Genomic DNA, 25,614 nt, shown 5'->3' on the forward strand with positions numbered 1-25,614 from the left:
ACTCAGGGCACAAACGTAAATAAATTTTAACCTGTAACATTCTGAAACCACTTTAACGCAGCCACCGTGTTCCTGCTTCTAATCTCTGGAAATATTTCCAACCTAATCCAGAGCATTGGTCACGTGAACATGCACGCTTGTTATTGGATTATGATCATAGCTGCCCTTCTTATACCACTTACGTGGTTGGGAACACCGAAGGATTTCTGGCAAGCTGGAATGATTGCAGCAGCAACAACCACTGTTGGGGGAATACTTATCGTCATTGGACTTGCCATAGTCAGTAAAAATGACATTTCAAACATATGGTTTTTTAACTTTTCTGCAAAATACAAGCACGATGTCTGAATATAGCAGTGTTTCATACCGGAACGGAACGAAACCAAATAACGTTATTCGTTCTGAGCAAATTATTTATTTCGTTATTACGTTCTGGACCGATATTTTCATTTCGTTCCGGTCTGACCGAAATAAATTTATAACGGTATTTTTCGGTATTTCGGTCTTAACAAAAGAACATTTCTTTGTTGTCTTTACAACTATTAAGTGAAAAAAGAAAAAAAGTTGCAACACACAAGAATTATTGTCGGTATAGTTGTTACGTCACATAACATTTGTCAATGATGGTCAAACGGATGTAAATTGCAGGGCTAATTTTTTATCATAGCTTAACGGCGCGAAATTGTTAGCAATTGTTTCATGTCAAATGTCCAGAACGAAATACCGGAATAAAAAATACCGGTATTTCGTTCCGTTCCGGTATTTTGAATATTTTTTATTTCGGTATTTCGTTCCGATATTTGAGCCAAAAATTATTTATTTCGTTCCGGTATAACGTTCCGTTCCGTTCCGGTATGAAACACTGAAATATAGAAAGTCGTGTTGAAGAATTTTGCCTTTGTAGTTTTGTGGGCCTCCGATTTGCTTTGTTAATTAGCCACAGTCATCACATGACTACCTTCAACGCACGGTCTGTCAACTGGAAATGCAAACGTGATTAACGGAGAATGTGGTACTTAATTTGTTCAATGATGCTCAGTATACTGTATAAATTGGTATTTAAAATGTTCAGTACATGGGTTTAGAATTATCTTCCAAAAATTTAGATACGACACAAAAGTAATTTCAGCTTAGAGAGTGATAAAAAATCTCATATTCATAAACCAAAAGTCGTCACATAAGTAACTAGCGATAAACAGTTATTGCGCATTTTCTTCAATCTAAACCCAGGGGGATGCACAGCCTTTTCGCTTTGATGGCCGCATCGCAGATCCTTATTTTACCAACGGCTGCCAAGGTCTGCTTGTTTCAATATTATTAATATAAAGAAATAGGTTTATCTTATATATATCATCTGATGGCGCCTGAAAGCCTAGATTATTTTCTAACTTTATGAACCGTATTAACGGTTTACTTTATGACGTCAACATATAGTGATGTTTGTTGTGCATGTTTGTTTCGTATTGTTTGCACACAATAGGCTACAAGGTCTGACACATGTGGTTATTGGGTTGGTATACTCCTTCCAGTCCCACTAAATCTATTTAGAGCAGTTTTGAAATCGCAATCTTCAGCATAGCAGATTTATTTATGCATGTTCACGGCTGCATAAACTCGTCTCTGCCCTGGTTGCGCACCCCTAATCTAACCTAATTTAGCGTTTGTAAAGTTGTTTGGTTTGGGACTGTAACAGTTTATTATACAAATGCAGATGGAAGTAGGCGGGCCAGTGACACACAACAATCCATCTTTTTCTGGATTCTTCAACGCATTCGGAACAATCCTGTTCGCGTTCGGAGGTGCAAGTTGTTTTCCAACAATTCAAGTGGACATGAAGAATCCGGACAAATTCCCTGTCGCTGTGGTGATCGGAATCATGAGTAAGAAATAAGAAATAAACAAGTTTACTCAGCCAAATTAAAATCGAACGAGGCCGTTTTATTCTTTTTATCGTTATTATGCGAAACTTGAGAAGTAATAATTATAGTCGTTTCCAATCATAATGCACCGAAGTTTTCCATTTGCCAATTTTTCGTTGGCAAATATTCTGACGTTTGGTTAGGTTTGGTTTCGGCCATAACCTCGGTTTAATTCGGTCCAAATCTGTATTCTGTGTGTATAAAAGAAGTACAGTTTCACAATCAATCAACAAAACAATTATACCAATACTGTTTCCGCAAAACAAACTAACTTTGGGGTAGCTGATTTGCGTTCAATAAAAGAGTTTCCTTGCATTAGCAACAAGATAAATATTTCAAAATAACTATGGACCTTTGGAACCTAATTGTTTTGGCGCTTGAAATTGGTTTCTGTCCATTCCTTTCCGTCAAGCTGTATATTTATTTATTTATTCAAATTTCGTAAAAATATATGTTTAATTTTTTACTTTCACCCATGCAATTTAAACAGGTGTTCTTTCCCTGTACCTTCCTGTATCTGTCACTGGCATGGTTGTCATTGGTGATGCGATGAAGGACAGCAACATTTTAAACGAAATGGCAAAAGGCGGAATTCTGTACACTGTTATCATCCTTATCACGTCACACTTATTTATGGCTTTCCTCATCGTTATAAACCCGATCAATCAGGCTCTGGATTTGTTGTTTAAGCTTGAAAACAGTTGAGTGATTTTGCTTGTGGTAAAAAAGATTTAAATACATTAAATGTAGCTAAAATAATTTCTTCTTTCTTTTTTTGTTAGGATATAAAAGTTTTTAAAATCTAATAACACCGATTCATGGTTTAAATAAACCGAACATAATTAAGCACTTGGGTTTGCTTTCTAAACTAATAAATTCGACAAATCAGTACACTACTGTCTGTCACTTTGGAGTCATTTACCTCAAGCGAAACAACAGTTTTAACAGCAGGTATTACCATTGTTTGTTGTGTTTTTAGAGTTTTCTGTGAAGCGTTGTGCTATCCGAAGTTGCACAATGATCCTTGTGCTCTTTGTCGCTCTCAGTATTCCCAAGTTCGGCGTAATTCTTTCGCTAGTGGGCGGTACAACCATCACAGCTACCAACTTCGTTTTTCCGCCTCTTTTCTACATCTTGCTCTCTCGCCAAAAGTCTTCTGCCGATGCTCATGGTACTCCACCCCAGTGGAATAAGGAGGACTGGGACTCTGGGACCCAAGAAGTCCGTGAAGGAGATGAAGATTATCCTCAAGCGAAACGACCAGCTTCAAACGGACCATCTGACATCCCATGGACTACATTTGATATTCCATTGCACGTAAAAATCATGCTCATAGAGATTATATTGGTCGGTATCGTTGGTGGGGTTGCTTCGACTTATTCGGTACTGGCGTCTCTCATTAACGGCTCGGCCGGCTTTTCTGTCCCTTGCTATGCAAACTGGGGCATTGCTGATCCCTAACTCATCAATGTTAATTTGTCAATCGAATGGGTACGTCTTTTACTGCGTAAAGCTGAAGCGAATATGACGCAAACCTTGTTGCAATTGATTGTCGAACAATAACGTTCAACCTCTCGATCACCCGCTTATGTTTTTCACTGTCAAATCGTGTACAGTGCAATGCTAAGACTTTTAAAGCAATTGTTCTATTTGTTTGCTTTTAATATCAAGTACAGTTCCTTAACCAAGCACAATTGCCAAGTATTGTCAAATGTAGCACTCGAGCATTTAGAGTAAGACAAGGGGTGGGGAACCTTTTTGTTTATAAAGGCCACCAAACGGTTTATCAATAGTCGTTTAGGCCGCATAGACTATTTCCCAGGCGAAGGACAGTGGTGTTCAAATTTCGTGACATACAGAATTGTCGTTTTGCAAATCCCTTGTAGAGTTGTAGCACTTACGGTCCGAGCTAAATATAATCCCTAATTACTACATTTCAATCTTAACTACAGGATTTATTTAACCTAGAAACTCGCTTGTTTACAAATATCAATGATCTAAGAGCACCGTGTGACATCACAGACAAGTTTAAGACATTCGATTATGCGCAAACAATTGTTCTTTTGCAACTAAAGTAACATTTTAGAACCTTGGGGTCTTGGTAGTACTACGGAAATCGCCATGTAAATCACTATGGGATCGTTTGGCTCTAATTTGAAAACCGCTGCCCTAGAACTAATCAAATAGTAATCGTGGAATAAAGATCGAAAAATACGTTTCTGTCTACTTTTCAGCGCCTGGTGCAGTCTGTAATATCAACATCCTAAAATGTGTTTTGATATCAAAGGCCGCACTTAGTGCCCTAAAAGGCCGCATGCGGCCTTTAGGCCGCAGGTTCCCCACCCCTGAGTTAGACAATTAAAAAAGAACAAAAAACGCCTATTTTACGCATTACAGCTTCTATCTAGACCAGTGCTTCTCAACCTGTGGTACGCGTAGTACTAGTGGATCTCTCTAGGTCAGGGGTGGGCAAACTACGGCCCGCGGGCCGCATGCGGCCCGGCAAAGGAGTTCATGCGTCCCGCCAAATGTTTCCGAGTAACGCTGAATAGTACTATGAGCACAGGCGCAGAGTTTTAAAAATACCGGGGGTGCGACTTGCCAAAACCAATATCATGTGCAGTATCTGTACCCGCACGATACTTTGGAACTAAACACAGATACTTTTCACGTGCTTTAGCCTGCCACGTTATTATGCAAATCGTCACTTGACACAATTTCTTCGTTCGATAAAAGTAAAAGCGATTCACGTTTTCAAATACAGCCCACTTTGCACTGTTGACGCCCAAACTTTGGAACAAGGACTTTATCAACAAAAACCGTGGTTTCGCCTTTGTTGCAACAAACGCTTGTTTTTTTGAAACAATTACAATTGTAGCGTTTCAACCAATGTTTGTACAATCATGAACAAACGTATTTGCATATTGCTGAAAATATACTATGTAATAATTTTGCGCAGGGGTGCACAACCTGCGGCCGCAATCTATTTTGCTAAATATTTTGATTTTCAAACTGTTAAAACAGATTTCGTGGGACAGGAAAAAAGATTACCAGTCTAGTAACCATGCGCCAGGCTTTTTATCCGCTTATTATGTACAAACAATGCGAAAAAAACGGGCACTGCAATCGTCACAATACAGTTTATGACGTCATAAACAGTTAGCTCCGTTCAGCTAAACTTATGCACAAGTTAGAAATTGTTAATCAGAGCAATTTAGGCGACTTTAAATGGTATATATATGATACAAACCTTATTCTTTACATCAATTGTTTTGAAACAAAACAACAAGCAAGCAATTGGCGGCCGTTGGTGAAAAACCATGCGGCCCGATAAGATTATTAATTTTTGAATGCGGCCCTTGCACTGAAAAGTTTGCCCACCCCTGCTCTAGGTGGTCCACTAGTAGCTTTCTGTCGAAAATCAAATTGATGATTGCAACTCTTCTGACCCAATTGATCAGCCAGAGAAAAAGAGAAAATAGTCCTATCTCTTCGTCTACCCATTCAAACAAGGTTTAGGTGGTACGCAGCGATAGAAAAAGTATTCAGGTTGTACGTGATACATATAAGGTTAAAGGCCACTAATCTATTTCAGGGGTGTCAAACTCAAACAACTTTGATAAGAGCCAAAAACAAACTTTTAAGTAAGTTTCTGTAAAATCTACGTTTACGATGGTTAAATCAAGTACAGATTAAGGATGCGCACATTTTTGCAGAGCACGGCGCTGATAGTTATTGAAGTTATTGGCTTGTGACAGTCTATAGAAAATGTTAAGTTTTTAGCAAAGTCAGATGAGGACAAATTGCTAAATGGATAACTCATAATAAATATATCTAATTTTGATTCTTTTGATACAAAACGGCTTTGTGTAATAAATGTGTAGCTTCAATCTAATAAGGCGTGTTTGTCCACCTAATATTTTTTTTTCAAGCTGGGTTTTGCGGTACGCCATATATGTGTACAACTGGAATTGCATGAGAAACAGAGAAATAATCTAGTCACTAAGTGTAGAACTATGTTTAACCGAAATATTTTGATTGGATGCCCCTATATCATGCTATTATGCTGAAAAAGTGTTTGTATTAACAATGTGTTTCAATTATGCTTCTTTTTTGCAATTTTTTTTAAAACATGTTAACATTCCGTAACTGTATACAGTCAAACTTTTATACTATGCCACCCTTTGGGACCGAGAGAAAGTGGCATAATAGCGAGGGTTGGTTGTAAAAATAGCCTTGTGACGTGACAATGTACTGTAATGCCACGTTGTGTTGTACGATTGTAATTTATTACAGTATATAGTATAAGGTACAGTATACAGCAGCGGTTCCCAAACTTTTCTAAAAAATTTGCCTGGTGGACCCGTTGCAATTATTTTGATATTTCGCGGCCCTATAAAAATCAAAAAATGCTATAGGAAAAATGCAAAACCATTGTTTCTTATAGTACACTATAGTGCAGTCACGATTCTTTTTAATGTAACAACTTTCTAACTTAGTGGTTTTCAAACTTTTTCATTGTTTTTTCAAAACGGTCGCTTGGCCATTATATCGAGGACTCGCGGACCTTTAGCCTGAAGGTGTATTTTAGCAATACGAAAGTTGATTTACAGAATTTTAGCTTATTAGGTATGCAAAATTACACATAACAACGATCCAAAGACGGTTTGTGACTCACAGACAAGACAGAAAACATTACGATAGTGCGCAAACAATTGCATTCTTGATAGTTGTCATGCAATATATGTCATGGATCTCTAACTGTACTTTGATTTAAACCTATTCAGTGACACAAATTGACGCCAAATAAGATTATAGAGGCACGTCAACCTTTCCACGGACCCCGCAAATTTGCTTCACGGACCCCTAAAGGTCCGCGGACCCTAGTTTGGGAACCGCTGGTATACAGTATAATCTATTACAAATAACGGATAGATCGTGCAAAGAACAAACAAGATCTGTTAGTTTTGTCGTGACACAAGCACGGAACGGCGTTTACAAAACTCGCTGCAAAGCCGTGAAACCTCTTAACATGACCACGTTTGTTTACTCAACGATTTGTTTTTCATGTTTTCTCTGTTTTATCATGAGCTCAAACCGAAAATTGTCAGAAGGCCCAATTTTTCATCCGGAACCAGACCGTTAATACAGTAATACTGTACTCTCATGTGTCAAAGTATCAAGGGTAAGGGGTGGCATAGTAAATATATTTTGTGACGATCAAAAGTGGTATAGTAGCGAGGGTGGCATAATATCAAGGTGGCATAGTATCGAAGTTTGACTGTATGGGTTACAGAACATGGAAATAGGACAATATTTTGTCTCTATAGAAAATATTTAAAAAAACGCAACTTTGGGAATGGTTAAGAACCATTGGTTTGTTATAAGTTTTTCCAGACGTTTGCGTCATGGGCGCCGGCAGAAAATTTTGCAAGAGGGGGCAAATTTTGGCTGATACTTTACCGCATCAAGAATTTGTTACAAATGAAGCCATAAATCGTGTACTTCACAATTGAGTTGCCTAAAAGGTAAAGCATTGAACGATGTCACAAATCCCCGCGCTGCCAATTTAATTAGGTTTGCTGCTAAATATGTTAAATTGAGGTACACTGAAATTCCAAGGGGGGGCAAGTGCCCCCTCTTGTCCCTACGTGGCGGCGCCCATGGTTTGCGTGTACCTTTTTGATCAAACGGACAAATTACCACAAGCGCTTGATCAAACAACAAGGGCACAAATGAATCCCAGCTAATTATACTTACGATAGTCTAAAAGGCTTAGAGTCTAAGCGGTGCACTTGTATTTCAAGGGTCTTGTTTTTAGGTTTAATCTAAGTTAAGAGGGGGATAAAAATACGTTTTGTGAAATTCATTTCAATTACGATCGATGCTTGAAATAAAATAGGCCTGTGAGGTCAATTGCCTTGCTGCAATTGGAATTAATATTTCGATTGCTGTAAATTGGTTTCGTGCACGAATTCACAATTTCAGTAGCACGGCCATGATGGGCGTCCGCAGCGGGGGAAAGAGGGGGACATCTGATAAAGTTCGTTTATGTAAATCCTACTTCCGTTAAAAAAGTATTTGCCAACCTACCAGATACTTCAGTGATTGTCAATATTCTGTTTATTGCACTACTTTGCTACATTGGGATTGGCAAGAATAAGTAGCACTGTCAGATGATTTTTTTTCTGAAATACCGTTAATCGAACGGCGATGTGACGATAGTATTGCCCTCCCCTGTATTTTTTCCTGCGGACGCCCATGAACACGACATCAATTTATTGACATTCTCATGCACCTGTTCGCTTTCTTGGTCATATGCAAGTAAACTTATGTTTGAGTAAAGTCAGGGTAGAAATTACGAAAAGCTTAGATTGTCTAATGTGCGTTATTGTGCCACGTTTACTTTTATTTCTGTTTCGCACGCAATTATGCAGAAGTAAGACAGTACTCAATAAGTTAGTAGCAGTTGCAATGAAGTGGATTCTTTCAATGTTAATCGATTTAATTTCAATTTTCTTTGTTATGTGTATCTTTTTTCATTTTTTAGATAAAGCTTACTTAGTCTTTGTCAACAGTCGTGTCATTTTGTTGTGTAATTTTATTTGGGGGTGATGGGAAGTTTTTGAATGTAAGTGTAATACTCATGCACTGAGCAAAGCATCTGTATGGTTCGTGAGCAGAAAAGCTTTAGAATCTGCGGTTTATATTATTAATTTTTGTTGAAAATTTTGAAAATTGAAAAACTTCAAACTGTTAAGTATGTAAATTTGCATCTTTAGGTTTAAAAACTTTAAAGAAATCGCAGTGTTAAATTTAACAACTTTCGAATTAGTGATTCGATCAGAAAAAGGCACTATAGTATAGGATCAAATGTATATTTACCATTTCACAAATGAGAAGTTTGGTTTAAAATGCGGATAAAAGAGTTTTTCGGTCAACCAGAACATATTAAATTCAACATGATTGTTACAGCAGTTGCCGGTTTAAGTAGTATATTGACTTCGTAGCACGTTTTACTAAATTTTGAACACAAAGCTACAATATTCAGACTAAATACTTGTAAATATCAATCAAAAAACGGATCTTCTGTTTTTACAGTTAAGTTAAACATAAAATACGAGGGGTTTATTTGTGCAACACAATTATGCCTTGTGGAAATGAATCAAGCGACGTTTTTTGCAACAAAACTCATGCCATATTTGATTCTGTAATTTATTCACAAGTCTTCCCAGCAATTTACTTTACTGTATTCGTCGTGGGATTTTTTGGCAACTCGCTTGTTGTATATGTCATGCTTAAATTGGTGAGTAACGTTTTTGGTGACAGTACGAATTTTCAAAAATTTATTACAATTTTTCAAAAGGCGCGCTTATTAATGGTATTTTAAGTCATTTCTGGCAATGTGCGGTTTCAGAATTTTAAAAAAGTTCCAAGACATATCCATGGTGGTACATATTAATTTTTCTTTACCCACTGTTAACCTGACATCAGTCAACAAGCATGAACTATAAGTTCATTTCTTGTTAATAAGCATGTAACCTCAATTTAATTTCAAATAAATCTGATTCGAAAAAAAGTTCTGTTTTATTCTGTAACTATTCCCATTTTTGTTTTAAAGAGAAAGAAAAGCAACATATCAGATTTATTTGTTTTAAACCTTGCCCGTGCGGATCTACTGTTTCTATCCATCCTACCCTTCTGGTCCACTGAATTTGCGCTTCACGGAAAGTAAGCAAGCCTTGTTTAAAGTTTTGCTTCTGTTTGATATGTCAAAAATAGACCGTTTGATTTGGCGTCAATTTTTAGATCAAAGGCCGTTACCAAAAGCGCTTTCCTGCGAGAAAACAGTAACACGGAAGTCAATCGGGATAAACCGGTTAAGCAATGGACAAATCTAAGCTATCAATGTTAAACTAAAACAGTCATTCTAACCTTCTAGGTGTAAAATTTCTTTTTGCCTTGTCAAAACTATTTGTTTATTATTCAGTGGCCTAATCCAGTGGTTCTCAAACTGTGGTACGCGTACCACTAGTGGTACGCCGGAACTTTTCAGGTGGTACGCGAGTAGATTTATGTGATACCTAATTTAAGTCAAATTTAAAATTGCACCTCAACTGACCCAACTGATCAGCCCTGGTTTGGGTGATACTTGTGTTTTGGACAGTCTCTTGAAATTGCTAAATATGCTAGTCGGGTCGAGAAAATAGGCCTATTTCTAAGGCTATCTATTAAAACCAGGTCAGTGGTTCCCAACCCCAACGGGATCCGCGAGATGGTTTCAGTGGTTCCATGGGGGCAAATATGTTTAGTATCATTTACCAACAGAAAAATACATTTAAGTTTCCCAGCCGTTTTTACAATCCTACATACAAATGCAAACTTTTGATCACCCCTTAATTAGGCAAAGAACACTGAACAGTTACTTTTGTGATTGTTTTTCCGATTGTGACATCATAACACACGTGGACAAAAGACTTTATAGGACAGGTGTTGTGTAAAATTAAATAAATATACCAGAAAATGTATCAATTTGTTTGGCCGCTACAATACAGAAACTTCTTAGAAATTAAAGGACTGTGAAGGTGAATGAAAATGCTTTAAAAGCATAATAAAGTATAATGCAAGAAACGAGAAACATAAAAAGACCTGTTGGAAATTACGTTGGGGGCGCAGACTTTGAATTTATGAAAGGGGTCCGTGACTACAAAATGGTTAGGAACCACTGGTATAGGTGGTACGCCGCGATAGAAAAAGTTGTCAGGTGGTACGCGATCCGTATAAGTTTGAGAAACACTGGCCTAATCGAAACTATAAGCAAAAGAAACAGGAAAAAGTGCTATTTTGTATGTGTGGAATCTTTTTGTATGTCATTACGCAAACTTAAGGTTAAAAAACACTGAACAAAAGGAAGTTAAAAGTTTTGGAAAAAATGTCCGACTATTCTACGTATCCAGACTTAGTAGAAAATATTTTGCGCACGCGCTTAATTACACGAATATTAAATTAACACAAATAAAAGTTTTTAGTTTGTCAGTTTTTTTTTCGCTAATCTACAAAAGAATATAAATCAATAAAAAAATTATGCTCATAGCTTTGCATCATTTGAACGTATTTTATTTTTTTGTTTTAGTTGGATATTTGGATCAATCGTTTGCAAAATCGCCAGTTTTCTGACTCTCACTTCAGCTTATGCAAGCGTTTTCTCTCTGGTCGTCATGTCTTTGGATCGAGTGTGTGGAATCGTGTTTTACAAACAATGCAAAAAGCACAGGCAAGTCAATTGGTAATTGGTTGTTTCGAACAAGTGGAAATCCTCGCACAATATACAATACAACGAACAAACATTCTTCTACAAAACCAATCAAATTGATAAAAACCACTGCACCAACAATTCAAAACTAAGAACATCAGCTGCGCACTGAACCATATATTGTTGAAAGCAACTCATGCAAATATGTTACAAGAACACGTAAAGAAGAGTTTGTAAAAACTGAATTACACTTGTTTTGCTAATTTCATAACAGCAAATCATGCACTTGACGATTTTGTACTACTTTTACTTAAGTACTTTTACTTAAGGCTATAATTATAGCCTACTCACCAACTTAGTAGAACTAATGCATAAACTTTTAACAAACATATACTATTAATACTCTTTGAATTCAGAACACGTTTCGTAGGACAAATAGCAGTGATTGTTATTTGGACAATGTCATTCCTGTCCGGCTCGATAGCCATATTCTTCCGAGACAAAGTGGTCAATTTTCAAACAGGTATTTGAGTGAATTTTTGCATGTTTTTTTACTTTGTTCACTGTTTTATAAGTAATTTTACATGATTGATTGCAAACATATTATTTAATGGCCCGTATAAGGTTATTTGCGTAATTTTTTTATGACAGACTTAAAGCCTCATGTATATAGTTGCTTAATTTCTTTCAGTTTTTTCAACCGAAGTTCAAATTAATTTATTATTCATAATTTAGCTGTTTTTACATTAGATATTTTTTTGTATTTAGGTCACACACATTGCACATGGATGTTTGATCAAAATGTGGGATACAGACACTGGTTTGCCATCCAAACCACCCTCAGGTGATAGCAAATAACCAGAACGTAAATAAAATGCCCAAAATCCAAAAAACTCACATTATTAAAAAATCAAAGTTGGAACTAATTCAAAAATATCTGTTTCTAACGGTTTACCAGTGGTTATCTCATCACATCGTAATTACATTGCATGACATAGCAATAAACCTATTTCCCGACCCTGACAGTGATGTGGTATGGGAATGCATCTAATTACAGTTCTGTTAATGAAGAATCTGTTAAAGCACCGGGGAGTCGAACAGTTTGTTATATTGGTTCACGTTCCGTTACTATGTTTGGGTTCGGGATTGGGCAAATTATTAGGACCGAACCGGTTTGCACTTTTTAACCGGATTAAGTTCCCTTTTGTTTAATATTTACCGTTATTTTATATCCACCCATTATTTCAACGCCGGTTCGGGTTTTAAAAAATATATAATTTACGCGTAATCGCGGTTCAGGCTAGGTTGAATTGAACCGCTTAAACGGGTTCACGGGGTTTGGTTCAGTTCCCGAACGATAACCCGATTACCACGATAAATTACGGAACACCCTTTGTAAGACATGCTCATCTTACTTTATTGTTCAACCCCTAAACAATTCACAGTATCAAAAATTCTAATGGTCGTTTCTGAACTTATATCTTTTAGGTTGATCGTCGGATTTTTTCTGCCAGTTATCATAATCACCGGAAGTTACATCACAATTGGCCTGTATTTAAAGCGGAATCAGTCGGCTAAACGATCAATCCGAAACAAACAAGTATGACAAATGCTATAACAATTGTTGTTTGATTTGGTGGTGGAAATAATTTGTGTCTACTCTAAAGTTTGATGTTATCACTTGAAAAGCGGAGAAGTTTACGTTGCAAAATCCAAGCCAAGTTACAGTTTCTTAGGCCTTATTTTGGAAATTTAAACAACAACATACTTTGCACAAAAAGATGGTTTTCGTTTTAATCTTTGTAGATTCGTCTTACCAAATTATTTTTCGCGATTGTCGTTCTCTTCTTGATGTGTTGGCTTCCAAACGAGTTATCCACTGCTCTTTACATGGCAAAGGGATTGGGATTTCAAGGTAAAAGAAAGACATTTTTAGAATGTTTCCTTAAGGTAGTGTTTCGGCTGTAAAAAACGTTTTTGACACATTTGAAATTTGTGTGCATTGGTTGACCGCTAATAGGCGCACAATGGCTATCAAACTTTCGGGCGTGTTCCGAAAGCTTTCATTTAAGTAGGTTTTAACTCCTATGTTATGTTATTGGGCTTAATGGTAAAACGCAGACGTGCAATATAATATATAGAACATCATTTTAATCTTATATATTCTGGCCTACGGGCAGACACCTTACGAGGCTCAAGTTTGTTGGGAATAACTTGATTATTAATGAATTTTATAACTTACTTGTATTTGCTATTTAATACGATGGATTTTTAAAGTTTTAAAAGTGTTTTAAATTAAAACACACGATGTGAACTCCACAGAAACAAGCGTTCCGTTCCCCATTTTAGTGCAGAATTTACATTTTTTGTTTTTGACACAGTTGCGCCTTTTCCGCCAATGGTACATTACTACATACACATATGTAGCACATGCCTTGCCTGGAGCCACAGTTGTATTAATCCATTTCTTTACGCCTATACACGAGGGGAATTGAAAGCGAAGGTATGATAAGGTGTTTTACATGGTAATCGATGTCAAAATCTTCAAAGAAAAAACTGTTTAAATCGAGTAAATATGTTTTTCGCTATAAGCATTCAGTATTGCATAGTCAATTATGAATCGCATTTGACCGTGTACAAATTTTACAACGTTGACAATAGCCAATAACTAAAAAAATACCAAAATACACACTTATTTTTATTCATTTGTATTTGTTCAATGATGTTTAAATTATAATTTATCAGTCATGTAATTTAAATTTCAATCGTACATTTTTAGGTTCAAGAATTACTTTGCAAGCCATTCAAACGACGTAAAGCAGCAAAAAAAGAACAAAGAAAACTGCTACATAAATGAGATTTGTGACACTAAATTCGGTCGACATTTACAGGGAAAATTTTAATAAGGAAAAATTGAAAACCACAAATAATGGAATCAATGCGAAAATCTTTAGTGTTCGCTGTAAAAACATTTTGCCTTCCAAGCATACCAAAACCTGTGTTTACATTCTTTACGGGTTTTTTTTTGCATCTCAACTGACGTTTTGACATCTTGACACAACATTTTTGTGACATTTTTTAAGTTAATTAAGGCATGTGTGGTAAAATACGATGTAGTTTTAAGTCAGGGGCCCGCCTTTTCGGCGGTAGGATGTCAGACAGACAAAATATCAGATTACATTTGTGGGGAAATGGTTGGGTATTTTTAAAACATAGTTTGAAAGTAAAAAATATAACGTTTGACATCACTGGTACTACCGGAATGATGACTTACAATCATATCGTATTGAATACTCTTTTACTTGTCGTACAGCAGTATTACTTTCTGTCCAATGTGTGGTGCTATCGACATAGGCCAATGGCCGAAAACAGGTTGTGCTAAAAACAGCTGTGGTTGGTTTTTGTTGCAACAAAAGTCTCCTCTTACAAATCAGCTAATTTAAAGCGAAAGGGGGATAACGTGTTATTTCCGACTGCTGGTGTTCGGCCACAATCGAAATTATGTCCACCTTACTCGAAAACATTGTCAACGGGCCGAAAGACTCGCGTAGCGTGTTTCAATTAGCTTTCTCAATGAAAAGTAAACAGTATGGACAATTGGGACACGCAGCCAATACAAGGCACACAGACATGGTTTCTTTGTTCATCATTGGGTTTCGATGTCCCAGGCGAAAGTATAACAACTTATTGAATTTCACTGTCTATTGTTTTTCGCGTTTAAAGCGTCCAGTGCACAATATGTTGCCAGGATAGGGTAAAAGGCACCACAACAGGCAACTTACGAAATAGGATTTAAACCTAAAGCGCTTTTTTAGCTGTCATATTACGCCATGAGTGGCTCAGAACGAGTTGAAACATTATTGAGCAAGGAAATTACTTTTCAAGTGCAACCACAATATGCCCTTGAAAATGGAATCTTAGTTGAAAACGATGCCTGGTACTGTTTATGAAACTCCGATTGGGTTATGATAATATTTAATCAGCTCTAAACCAGCTGAGGGAATGAGGTAGTACTTAAAGTAAGTGTCGCTTTATACAATGTTCACAATCTTAACTTAGCAGGAGGTGAATTTCGAAATTATGTTAAGCTCGACTTCGTATATGCAAGTTTCCAAGCCATGGCGTAGACCGTATACTATCATGCTTTTGGCCGTTCGGTTGTCAAGTAAATTTTACAACGATAAACGAAATACTAAAATACTAAAATCTACTAAAATAGATTACTCCCGGCGGGGAAGGTAAATTTTGTGATACAGAAACGGTTATCGTAATTTGATACTTTATCGGCATCAGCACAGCTTGTATAATCTCGCATTATCCGGAGCCGGGGAACAGATTAGCAATTAATCGCACATTTGAAGCATTATCTTCTAGTTAACTACTTTGCAGGATAGAGTAAGATAAACACAACTTGCTTGGTATGGCTGTGGTGGACGTCAAGATATCAAAACCGTATTCAGCACACCTTGTCAACGAGAGACCAGACTTGACCGCCAACAATTCCCAGTTAATTGACAACCTTAACAATTCTACAGGAATGGCCGAGCGGATTAACAGTGCACTGGTGACAGAACAGGATTTGCACAACTACCTGCGTGTCAACAAACCTCCAACCAGCGGTCAAGTGACGTACACGCGTTTCAAACCAGTGACGTCATACCCCACTACGTCACTGATCGCGACTTTGTACAAGCAGCAGGCTTTAGGCGAATCTCGGTATCAGCAGCTCGCGCAAGATAAGCTTCCAAATCTGTTTCAAAGATCTAAGTTCGCCCAGCACACTTTGCCAGCCAAACGCCGGCGTGGCATTCGGTCCTTTGCCTACCCTAACCACTCTGCGGTTGCTGTTAAAGCTTCACCCAGACAAGATCCAAAGTACTTTGCAAAGGAAAATCAAGGACCAGAATCAACCGCGAGCCAAATTTACAGTCGGGCCGGATCGGCGTCCACCGGAGTCGGCGCAAGCGCAACATGGACCGCGGTCCATGCTTCAATTGCCGCAAACGGACACGGCATGTTCCCTGGTGCCACGGAGCAGAAAAAAACTTCCACTCTGGGAAGCGCAAAATCAGCGACATACCATCACCCTATTTTACAGCGAACGTCAGTGAACTATGTTCCTTTCTACGAGATCAGGGGACGTGGAGACGGCGCAAGTGTAGTGGATGTTCCGTCAATTGATGTGGAAGGTAAAAAAATTGAAGGGGGAACTGCTACTACCCACGATAAACCCCCATTTGCGGTAATTGAGACAATAACGCAAAAGCAAGGTCAAGAACAAACAACCAGCAAAAAGGAGAGCGACACAGAGGCAGCGTTGTCTCAGAACGACCGAGTTCATATAAATCGAACCCCGACCGATACTAATGAAGAAACGCTTGATTCTCTTGTTTCAGCGTTAATCCGTCGTTCACAGAAAGACGTTACAAGCTCCAGTGCGACACCAACCAAGGTTGAAAAGAAAGTTAGGTTCAGTTCATCTGTCACCACCAATCAGATTGACGAACCGTCTTACACTGAGACTTTGCTAGAGTCGCTGCGAAGACGAATTGAAAACAATAACACTGAAAGTCATTCGGTTTCATCCGCGGGCTCCAAGGGGGCAAAGGAAAAGTCCAGCGACGCAAACTCGGGGACAAACAGGTTTAGCACTGAAGATGATGAACCAGTGTTTGTGACTCCTGTCATGAAAGTGATCGTAACTAAGCGACGTGGACCAACTGGAGCAGAATTGAAAAGCAACGCGACCGTAAGCGCATCTGCTGCACATGATCCCGATTTAAGTCAAACAAATCCACAGCGGCGCATTGCAAACATGGCGTCTCGAGTAATTAACAACTATGTATCGATAAGTCCACCTAACGACGTGCTGCGGCGCGGTACACAAGCCACACGACGAGCCTCGACCGCAGGACAGGCAAGAAGCACTGAGGCGCTAGCACGGGTCAGCAAACTCGTACCTAAACGACAAACTGTGGTGATGCCGACCTTCCCCAAGCCGCCAGCGTGGTCAAAGCGAAGCTTGACAGTCCAATCATCCGCTAGTTCAAAACTACGGGGTTCAGTCGCCCCCAGCACAGCGTTTACTGCGGCAGTTCGTGGCAGTAGTTTCGAGAAATCACCAAGGCCCGAAGCGCCGGGTAAGCAGAACCTGGAAAATCTGCAATCGCGTTTGAACAGCGCGGGAGCTGGAGTTTACATCTCAACTTCACAGGATGCAAACCAGGCTTCAACCACAAAAACAGCACAAGAAAGAGTGAAATTGCCAACCAAGTCTATCGGTGATAACGCCTCATCTTCTGCTTATAACTCCACTAGAAATGTGGTTGATGCTACCAACGCCACAGATTTTCAGCCTATTCCATCCATGCCTGATCACATCAACTTTTGTGACCCACGAAAAACTGAGTTGATTATGAGGTGGCTCGATGATGTTAACAAGAAACGAAATATTGACTCAAAGATAAAGAGGAGCGCCAGTTTGCGACGACTCAGAGCGGCCCCGTAAAATATATTTTGTTTGATTAAATAGGTTTCGCTGCTACTTAACCTCACGCAAAGAAGTTGATATTCGTTATTAAAAGTTGACCCAGTTCAGTAATTATAAATTGCTCATCTAGTGGTATATGTCAATATGTGCTAAGCGGTGAATTTGGAACCGCACTTGTTGTCTGTTGTGGTTGCCTTTTGTTTTTTTCTGTGAGCTATTTCCAGAACATGTGTAAACAATAAAGTATCCAAACTGTGACTAAAATCATTTAGCCTAACACATTTGTATAAATGGACAACTGTAGAAAAGACTAATAATTCTAGCATATGAAACAATGTACCATGCGCCAGGTGTAAAAGGGCAATAAAAAATGATGCGAATCGTCACAATAAATGACTTATGACAGGAGTCGGAAAATAACGTTAGAAAAAAAACGTAAACGTCAACGTCAACGTAATTTAGTGAGAAACATGGGGTTGTGCTGACACCTAGAGGCGATAGGTAGTCAAAAGACACACGCACTGTGTTAGTTATGTTCCGCCTAACAAACGTTTTGATTCTGTGCACCCTGAGAAGAAACCCATCACGGGCTGACATTATGCGACATTCAAGGTGTTTATTCCCGTAGGCTTGAAAACTTACAATATAGTGTGATGTAAAAAGTCGAAATGCGTTACATCATGCATATCTATTCGCTCCGCGAGTTTAACTTTTATTTATGCCAGGAGTCCCTTTTTTACCCCGCGTGCCTATTTATTTGTCATGTAAAGATTTTGTGCATTATAATAGTGGCTTGTGCCAGTTTATTCCAACAGCAATTACAACAGACAAATTTGTGGTTGTATTCTGCTTTTTTTACTATTAGATCATACCAAACTAACAACAACGAACAAGCACTGTAATACTTTAAAATTTATTAAAAACACTAAATAGGAACTAACAAGGTGATTCGCATGCCATCAAAATCACCTCGCGTGCCCCAACGTTGATATGGGTTGCAGCGCGTTCCACTTATCTAGACTTTTTGAGAAGTGTGAAAACTTTTAAGTGTAGGGAATTATAAGACGCGAGAATAATACCTCCACAGTTTGCTGTTGTATTTTTAGATTTTACTTATAAACCGGTATCCATTAGGTGGCACCACTGTGTTAAAATAGGTTCGTCTGAATTAGCAAGTGATTTTTCTACACAGGCAAAAGTTTTTTGTTGCAAGATTTTACAACCACGTGATGAAATCAAAACGACGAATTTTGAAAGATAAGCGCCTTGAATCGTTCGGTCAAGTTTCTACGTCTCTTTTACAGTGTCAAGTCATTTCAGTGATAATAATTGATAAATGGGCAAGAGGGGGCAGGGAAAGTCATTGCAGAAGCGGAAAAACGAAATACAGCGGCAAGGTTAATTTCTCGTCAGTTGTTTATAACATAAGCAATGTGCTAAAATGTTTTGGCAAAATTGCTTATTTTAATTATACACAAAAACTCAAAAATTCAAAAAAGAGATCGTTCGTACAAAAACGCATACAAATAATAAACCTGTGTTTAAATTTTTTAACTTTTTGGGGTTTATTAGTACAACTTTTAAAACCCAAGTTGATAAACTAGTGGCGGGTAAGGACCCAAACCGTCGTTCAGCTTTTTTGCTGTTACAGTGGCGGGTAAAGTAAAGATATAGTTAAAGTTTAAGACACACTGATCTAATGTGCACTAACCGCCCAATGGAGCTAAAATTGTACTGATATAGGCAAGCGATTTAGAAAAGTTTTCAATACAAGCACCTCTTACTGCATTTACAAGCCTCTCTATTCCCTAGCGGCTTTTTTAAGATGATTGACTTCCAATTAATACCCTTTGTGATGTCTATTTGTCTCGGCTGCGGTCTTTAATCTCGACATAGGTTTAATAAGGTCAATGCTTCTGCACTTCCCGGATTTCGAAGCCGCCCTTATCGGCTTACCAATGAACAAAGCAAACACCAAGTAGTCGAAAAATCAGAGGGACGTCTGTGGATTACACATCGGCGCGCCTTAATGCCCTGTTATTTGCACGCCGATTAGACATAGTTGCAATATCCTCAGTGGCTCATCTGTAGCTCTCCGCTGGCCCGATGCCAATTTGGCAGCGATCCAAGTATGCGGTTATGGGTTCTATCCGATTTTAGAAATCTTGTTTGAAATTCATTACTGTTTGGTCATGCCGTATACTATACTATTGTCGGCATAACGGTCCGGATATTATCTCAGCACGCTGCATTTTAAGCCTGCCAATTGAATTGTTGCTAAACATTTTGTTTTACAACTTGGCCGCTCTATTACGATTTTTTGATATCTACTTGAACCTCTTACTGAACGGTCCAATCTATATTTACTTGTAATTAATGATTAAAATTCAACTTTTAATATTATTAATAACAACCAATCGAAATGATCATTATAGTTTGATTAACGTGATAAACATTTCAATGTATATTTTAAATAACGCAGCGATTTACTAAATGGAAATATTTTACCATAATGAGCTCTCCAATTTACAAATCCCCACTCATTGTGCGATGCATTACCGCAGCTTTACCAGAATTTATCAACCGTCAAAATTATTGATTTTAACCGCACTGTTTTTGTGCTTCAGGATTTATTTACCACCAGCCGTGGCACTTCTGGTCGATTCAGTTGTGCAAGTATTTTTTTAGTGTTTAAAAAATCGTAGATGAATTTTACATTGGTAACGTAAAAACAAATGTTAAAAGCTACAGCTCATAATGTAGCCTAAAATCATTTCGTACTGGATTTTCACAAAAGGACCATAATTTGGGTGTAGGGCTATGATGCATGTTTAAATCAAGTCGACAATTGACTAAAACTGTTTTAAATAGGAAAGAATAAAACTGTAAAACTGTGCTGCATAGTTTCATTACTGCTTATAACTTGTTTTGCTGTCAAAAATGCCCAAATGATCAAAATAAATTTCAAATCTACAAAATTACAAAACAAAATTTGTAAGTTATCTTGCGAAGAATTAGTTATAAATAGTAGAAAATCGAAATGAAATGTGTTTTAATTTTGTTCGCAATTTTTTTTGCATTTTCTAAACAGAAAATAAAAATCAATTTGTATAAAGATGCTTTTGCGGTGTCGTAAGTTTGATCGGTGAGAAAGATTACTTGATTTTCATCTTTGATCAAGTTTGTCTAACAATCACTGACCTCGTGACTTCAAACGTTACGGGATTGCGCAATCGTCATAAAACAAAACAAACACTTGAAAATTTGATTAAAGGCGAGGAGTGCGACAGCTTCAATTGGATTACCTGCTATCGAAATATCAAAGGTAGTTAATGGTGCATAATGGTAATCATCTCTTGTTTAATTTAAAAAAAATTATGGACACTATATAAAATTGATTGAATTTCATTGTAACTTGAATATAGGCTATTAGTTGTATTTTAAGTTATCGACACAGTTTCTTTGCAATCACCCAGTCGGGTTCTTTCAATGTGACTCTATAGAAACGTTCACAACAACCATTACAAAAAACACACACCAAGCCGGTCTTCTCTAAATAGACTAATAGGAATAAAAAACTCATTTACGTAAACAACAATTTAGAAAGTATTTTGAAACTCAATGCTTCGATGATAAAAACAATACTTTGGTGTTTCTGTTTACTAAGATAATGTTAATTTGAATCATTACAATTTTCCCACGGGATAACGGCTTTAACATCCAGTTGCGAATAACCATTCCATGTTTGCCGTTGGGTGCAAGTAGACAAACACACAAATAGAGAACAGCTACCTTAAGGCAAAACCGCCACCCTTACAAACAACTTGTGTTGTCGAACAAATATCAATACCACAAGATCATTTCGCTATTACATCGGTTGTCACTCACCATATTAATACCAAGATATGTTACTTTTAATACTACAATGTGCAGTGGTGGTAACATTTTACAAAGTCAAGTTTATTTAAAAAAGGTATAGTAGCTAAATCGTGTAACAATCTTGGAGGGAAGACCTCGCGTACTTTAGGAATTGCTAATCGAGTGCTGGTCCTAAAGGCGTCGAGTCGCAAAATGTATTTCTATGGCAGTTGCAATGTCCATTTCATTTTATTGCACACGAACACATGACAATGGTGAGAAACCAAACAAACTTGTTAGCTAGGTTTGCAGTATTTTCAAACAATTTTATATTGTTGCTTGGCCAAACCACTATGCCAAATAACCTTGGTATTGAAAAACATGACCGCTACACAATCAATACATCAAATAAATACCACAGAATTAAAAAAAAACACTAGGTATTCTTCATTAGATTTATCCCGAAGGGTGAAGAAACAGTACAGGTTGAAGTTCAGTACCAAATTATAGGTTATTCCCGGCACACTCCCTTTATTTGGCTAATAAGCAGCGTGGTATATCCTGAAAATGAATTTTAGAGAGCGTTACATATACACACGACAGACGTGGACAAATTCCAATACAATCAACACATAATTTGTAAAAACAGAAATATTTGTAAGGGTTGTCATCACGTGACGACAGATACTTGATAAACATCAATCTCCGTACGATATGTGTCTATTTGGGATACAACATTACTTTCAAATTCTTCATTTGCACAGTCGTAAGCATACCGCTATTATAGACACCCTTGTGAAAGGTTTTTAGCTTTCTTTGTTATCATAAACAAAAGTTTTATGAAAATTTTGGGACCAATGTAGTTTATCCGTTTTTTATTAATTCTCTTGCCAAAAACTACTAGCATTTAACTCATTTCACATTGCTCGCAAAACGTTGAACGTCACCAAAGTCTGTGATATCGCTTGATATGAATGAATACGTTTCGTATTTCATAATAACTAAGATACCATTTAATGACCTGGTACGTGTTATGTCTGAAAACTCAGCAGATGCTTACAACTAAATTTTGTTCATTTTTTGCAAAACATTAAAAGATATTCAGTGGCTGGATATTTATAGCACAAGGATTATTTTCAAGTGTTTATCAAACGAGGGATTACAGACGACTTATTGTCATTCATGAGATTACACTGATGCAGTCGACGTTTTTCTGAAGCGTTTTTGTGTATTTTAATGACTAAACAAGCAATAGGTTTGTTTTGACATACTCCTGTAATCTGTCACCAACAAAAACAAAACACAACTAATTATCTAATTATGTGATCTTTGACGACCTTTTTGCAACGAAAGTGCAGTAACTACAAAAAGCCTTAAATTTTTTGTTAAAAATATAAATCAAAATTTATTTTAAATGAAGTTTGTGTATTGGTTGTGAAATAAATATTAAGAAAAATAGATTGTTTTAGTTGTTGGTATGGAGTTCTATCAAAAAAGAGAAAAACAGTATAACTGTGATTCTACACTTGAAACAAAATTTTATTTTTTTGTTTGGCTAATTGTCGAAAAAACACAGGTAATAGTCAAACAAGAAATATTTACTATTCTACAATTGTTTCAGTGCGCAGTTTGTTAATTTTCGCATTTTGTTTAATCAATACCTGGTACTTGTTACAGGCCATTCAATCATCGCCAATAAAGACAATCGCGTCATAACAAACAAGGTGCACGAATTGTGGGCCATAAAATAAAATCGTTACAGTCGTTTAACGACCCCGCGCTAACGTGTCAAATCGACAGCAATCGAAACAAATGACCTGACGATGACTTGAAAGTTACCGACGACCCATTGACCAAGCAAAACAATAACAGATTCAACAGTTTCGCGATTGCTATCTCAAACTCGTTGGCACCTTTATCTCACTTTCCGATGATGGCAAAACAATAGTTGTTGCTAATTAATAATTAGGGAGCTGTCGCAGTCGGTCGGTGCGAGGGGTCCGTGATAAGGGACACAGTGCAGTGCTCGCGAACAATGATAAACTTCAAGGAGCAATGCGCGTGCGCTGCAGCAGTAATGATAATACGAGGGCCATTGCAATGCCGCACCGATCACGATAATTACCCGTGCTGCAGAGAAAAAGACCAACAGGGTGATAAGGTCGATAGGAAAAAAGGCAGTGCGTCCAGTCCTCGTCTTCGCTTCTCTCTATTTATTGGTCGGCAAGCACGAACAGCAACCATTCTCTTTCTACTGAATCGAACAGAATTACAGAAATATAAATATGGCGTCAGCTGTTTTTGATAGCAAACATCGCGGAATAATGACCAGAAGCCCATTGAGCGGCGAGGAAGAAATGCTGCCGTTTGTGCCTTTTATGAAGCAAAGAAGCGCTCCTTCACCGCAATTTCTTGTAAATCAAAGGAACAAAAGTTCAAGTTCGGATGAAGTGAGCGATTGCAGTCCCTCGGTTTCTGTACTGTCCAGTGAAAGCGATAGTTTTGTGCGTCCTCTATCGACATCTTGGTCCTCTGGATCTGCATCACCAAGTCTATCTTCCTCCGACTCCTGCACCAAGTCAAAATCAAGTCCAATGAATCAAGAGAGTATGGATAAGCGAAGAAAAGCGAAGAAACGGTCTCTTTTCACAATCGATGCCATTTTGGCCGACGACAAACCAAAAGATGTGGATTACAAACTGAAGCGAGTTTCGGAAATTGCAACTGAACGACCAGCCAAAGTTCCTCGTGTTTCTTCAGCAAACCCAGTGTCACGTGGCTATGATTTCTCACACAGTAATCCAGCTTCGACCGCAGTACAACCGAATGGGGCAATGCAAGCCTATCTTCAGCAATACTTTCATAAAATGGCAACACTCGCTTACCAATCACCGAATGGTGTGATGCCTGGTAAATTCGCCCATAGTTTACCTACACCCCCTATAACGCCAATTGGCAACGCATGGTTTCCAGTCACACCTTCAACTCGCGTGTCACCTGTGCTTATTCCAAATGCAGCGGCAATGAACTATCTGACTCCAATGTCGACTCACGGTAAGCAAAAGTTTTTGTGTAAGCTAAAAAATATTCTAGGATTCTAAGCGTGTCAAATCTTTTAGAAATAAATATAGCTGATTTAGTTTTAGTCATTTTACTTTTATTGCAACCAGTAGTTTAATAAAAAAAACTGATGTACGTTGTTGAAATTGAAGACACTGTAAACACTTTTTTTACAGTGTGGTTTGGTTGTTTTTTACAAGAGACTTATTCATTATTAACCAACAACTAACCAGTTTTTTGTTTTTGTTAACAGGGCACCATATTACTGGCCACATTTCACCTCCAACCAGCCTTCAAACTCCAGAAAACGGGTGCAACGTTTCGTCGGACACAAGTGGCGAAGTCAAAAACAAACGCAACAGGACAGTTTTTACTGCCGAGCAGCTTCAGAGCTTGGAAAGCGAGTTCGAAAAGCAACACTACATGGTTGGATCTGAGCGATACTTCTTGGCACGCCGTCTAGGCCTCAACGAAGCTCAGGTATGCGAAAATCTTAACTACCATTAACCAGATTTTCAAAATGTAACAATAAAGGGTACAAAAAATAAAAGTTGCGGCATATTATATTCAATTTATTTTTATTTTTTTAGGTCAAAGTTTGGTTCCAAAATCGTCGCATCAAATGGCGAAAGCAGAAGAATCAATCCGGTGGTGAATGTTCATCCCCTGAAGTCGCTTCTTCTCAACCAGACAAGAAGTCACATTTCCAGCTTCTGCAAGAGCAAGCGGTTACTGCTACTTACCGATGAGTTGGAAATAACCGAACCTTGCTCCAGCAAGTTCCATATCCATAAATGGCGTCACGATCTGGTTCGAGGCACCAGAGAAATGGAGAGTTTATTTATTTCTTTACTTGTTTCGGTCCTATTTTGTTCTTTGTTGTTGCGCAAACCACTGCCCTTGTTTAATACACTAAGTTCAGTCGAAATTATTTGTTATACACAGAAAGCAATGAAAAGGTTAAGAGTTTTCATCAATTGCATTTATTTATGTTCAAACGTAAACCACCAGATTTTCAGACCAAAGAAAACAAT

General features: G+C 37.8%; 4 protein-coding genes across 4 annotated transcripts; all 4 read left to right on the forward strand.

Annotated features, from left to right (window-relative positions):
• Nucleotides 1-150: 150 nt before the first annotated feature.
• LOC145223441 (uncharacterized) lies at nt 151-3,835 on the forward strand. The gene is made up of 4 exons (XM_080089866.1): nt 151-279; nt 1,712-1,880; nt 2,410-2,619; nt 2,899-3,835. Exons 1-4 carry the CDS (start codon nt 151-153, stop codon nt 3,378-3,380), a joined length of 990 nt encoding a protein of 329 aa, XP_079945992.1. The 3' UTR covers nt 3,381-3,835.
• A 5,213-nt stretch (nt 3,836-9,048) lies between these two features.
• On the forward strand, nt 9,049-11,209 carry LOC145223442 (type-1 angiotensin II receptor B-like). The gene is made up of 3 exons (XM_080089867.1): nt 9,049-9,225; nt 9,541-9,650; nt 11,053-11,209. Exons 1-3 carry the CDS (start codon nt 9,067-9,069, stop codon nt 11,207-11,209), a joined length of 426 nt encoding a protein of 141 aa, XP_079945993.1. The 5' UTR covers nt 9,049-9,066.
• A 382-nt stretch (nt 11,210-11,591) lies between these two features.
• On the forward strand, nt 11,592-14,559 carry LOC145224919 (type-1 angiotensin II receptor B-like). Its single transcript, XM_080091547.1, has 6 exons — nt 11,592-11,695; nt 11,941-12,016; nt 12,661-12,772; nt 12,979-13,087; nt 13,554-13,675; nt 13,952-14,559. The coding sequence occupies exons 1-6, from the start codon at nt 11,632-11,634 to the stop codon at nt 14,027-14,029; spliced, it is 561 nt and encodes a 186-aa protein (XP_079947673.1). The 5' UTR covers nt 11,592-11,631; the 3' UTR covers nt 14,030-14,559.
• Nucleotides 14,560-23,729: 9,170 nt separating this feature from the next.
• LOC145225187 (uncharacterized) lies at nt 23,730-25,508 on the forward strand. The gene is made up of 3 exons (XM_080091867.1): nt 23,730-24,574; nt 24,834-25,060; nt 25,171-25,508. Exons 1-3 carry the CDS (start codon nt 23,806-23,808, stop codon nt 25,327-25,329), a joined length of 1,155 nt encoding a protein of 384 aa, XP_079947993.1. The 5' UTR covers nt 23,730-23,805; the 3' UTR covers nt 25,330-25,508.
• Nucleotides 25,509-25,614: the final 106 nt, after the last annotated feature.

The sequence above is a fragment of the Phallusia mammillata genome, chromosome 4 (assembly GCF_965637545.1).
Source record: "Phallusia mammillata chromosome 4, kaPhaMamm4.hap1.1, whole genome shotgun sequence".
Lineage (NCBI taxonomy): Eukaryota > Metazoa > Chordata > Ascidiacea > Phlebobranchia > Ascidiidae > Phallusia > Phallusia mammillata.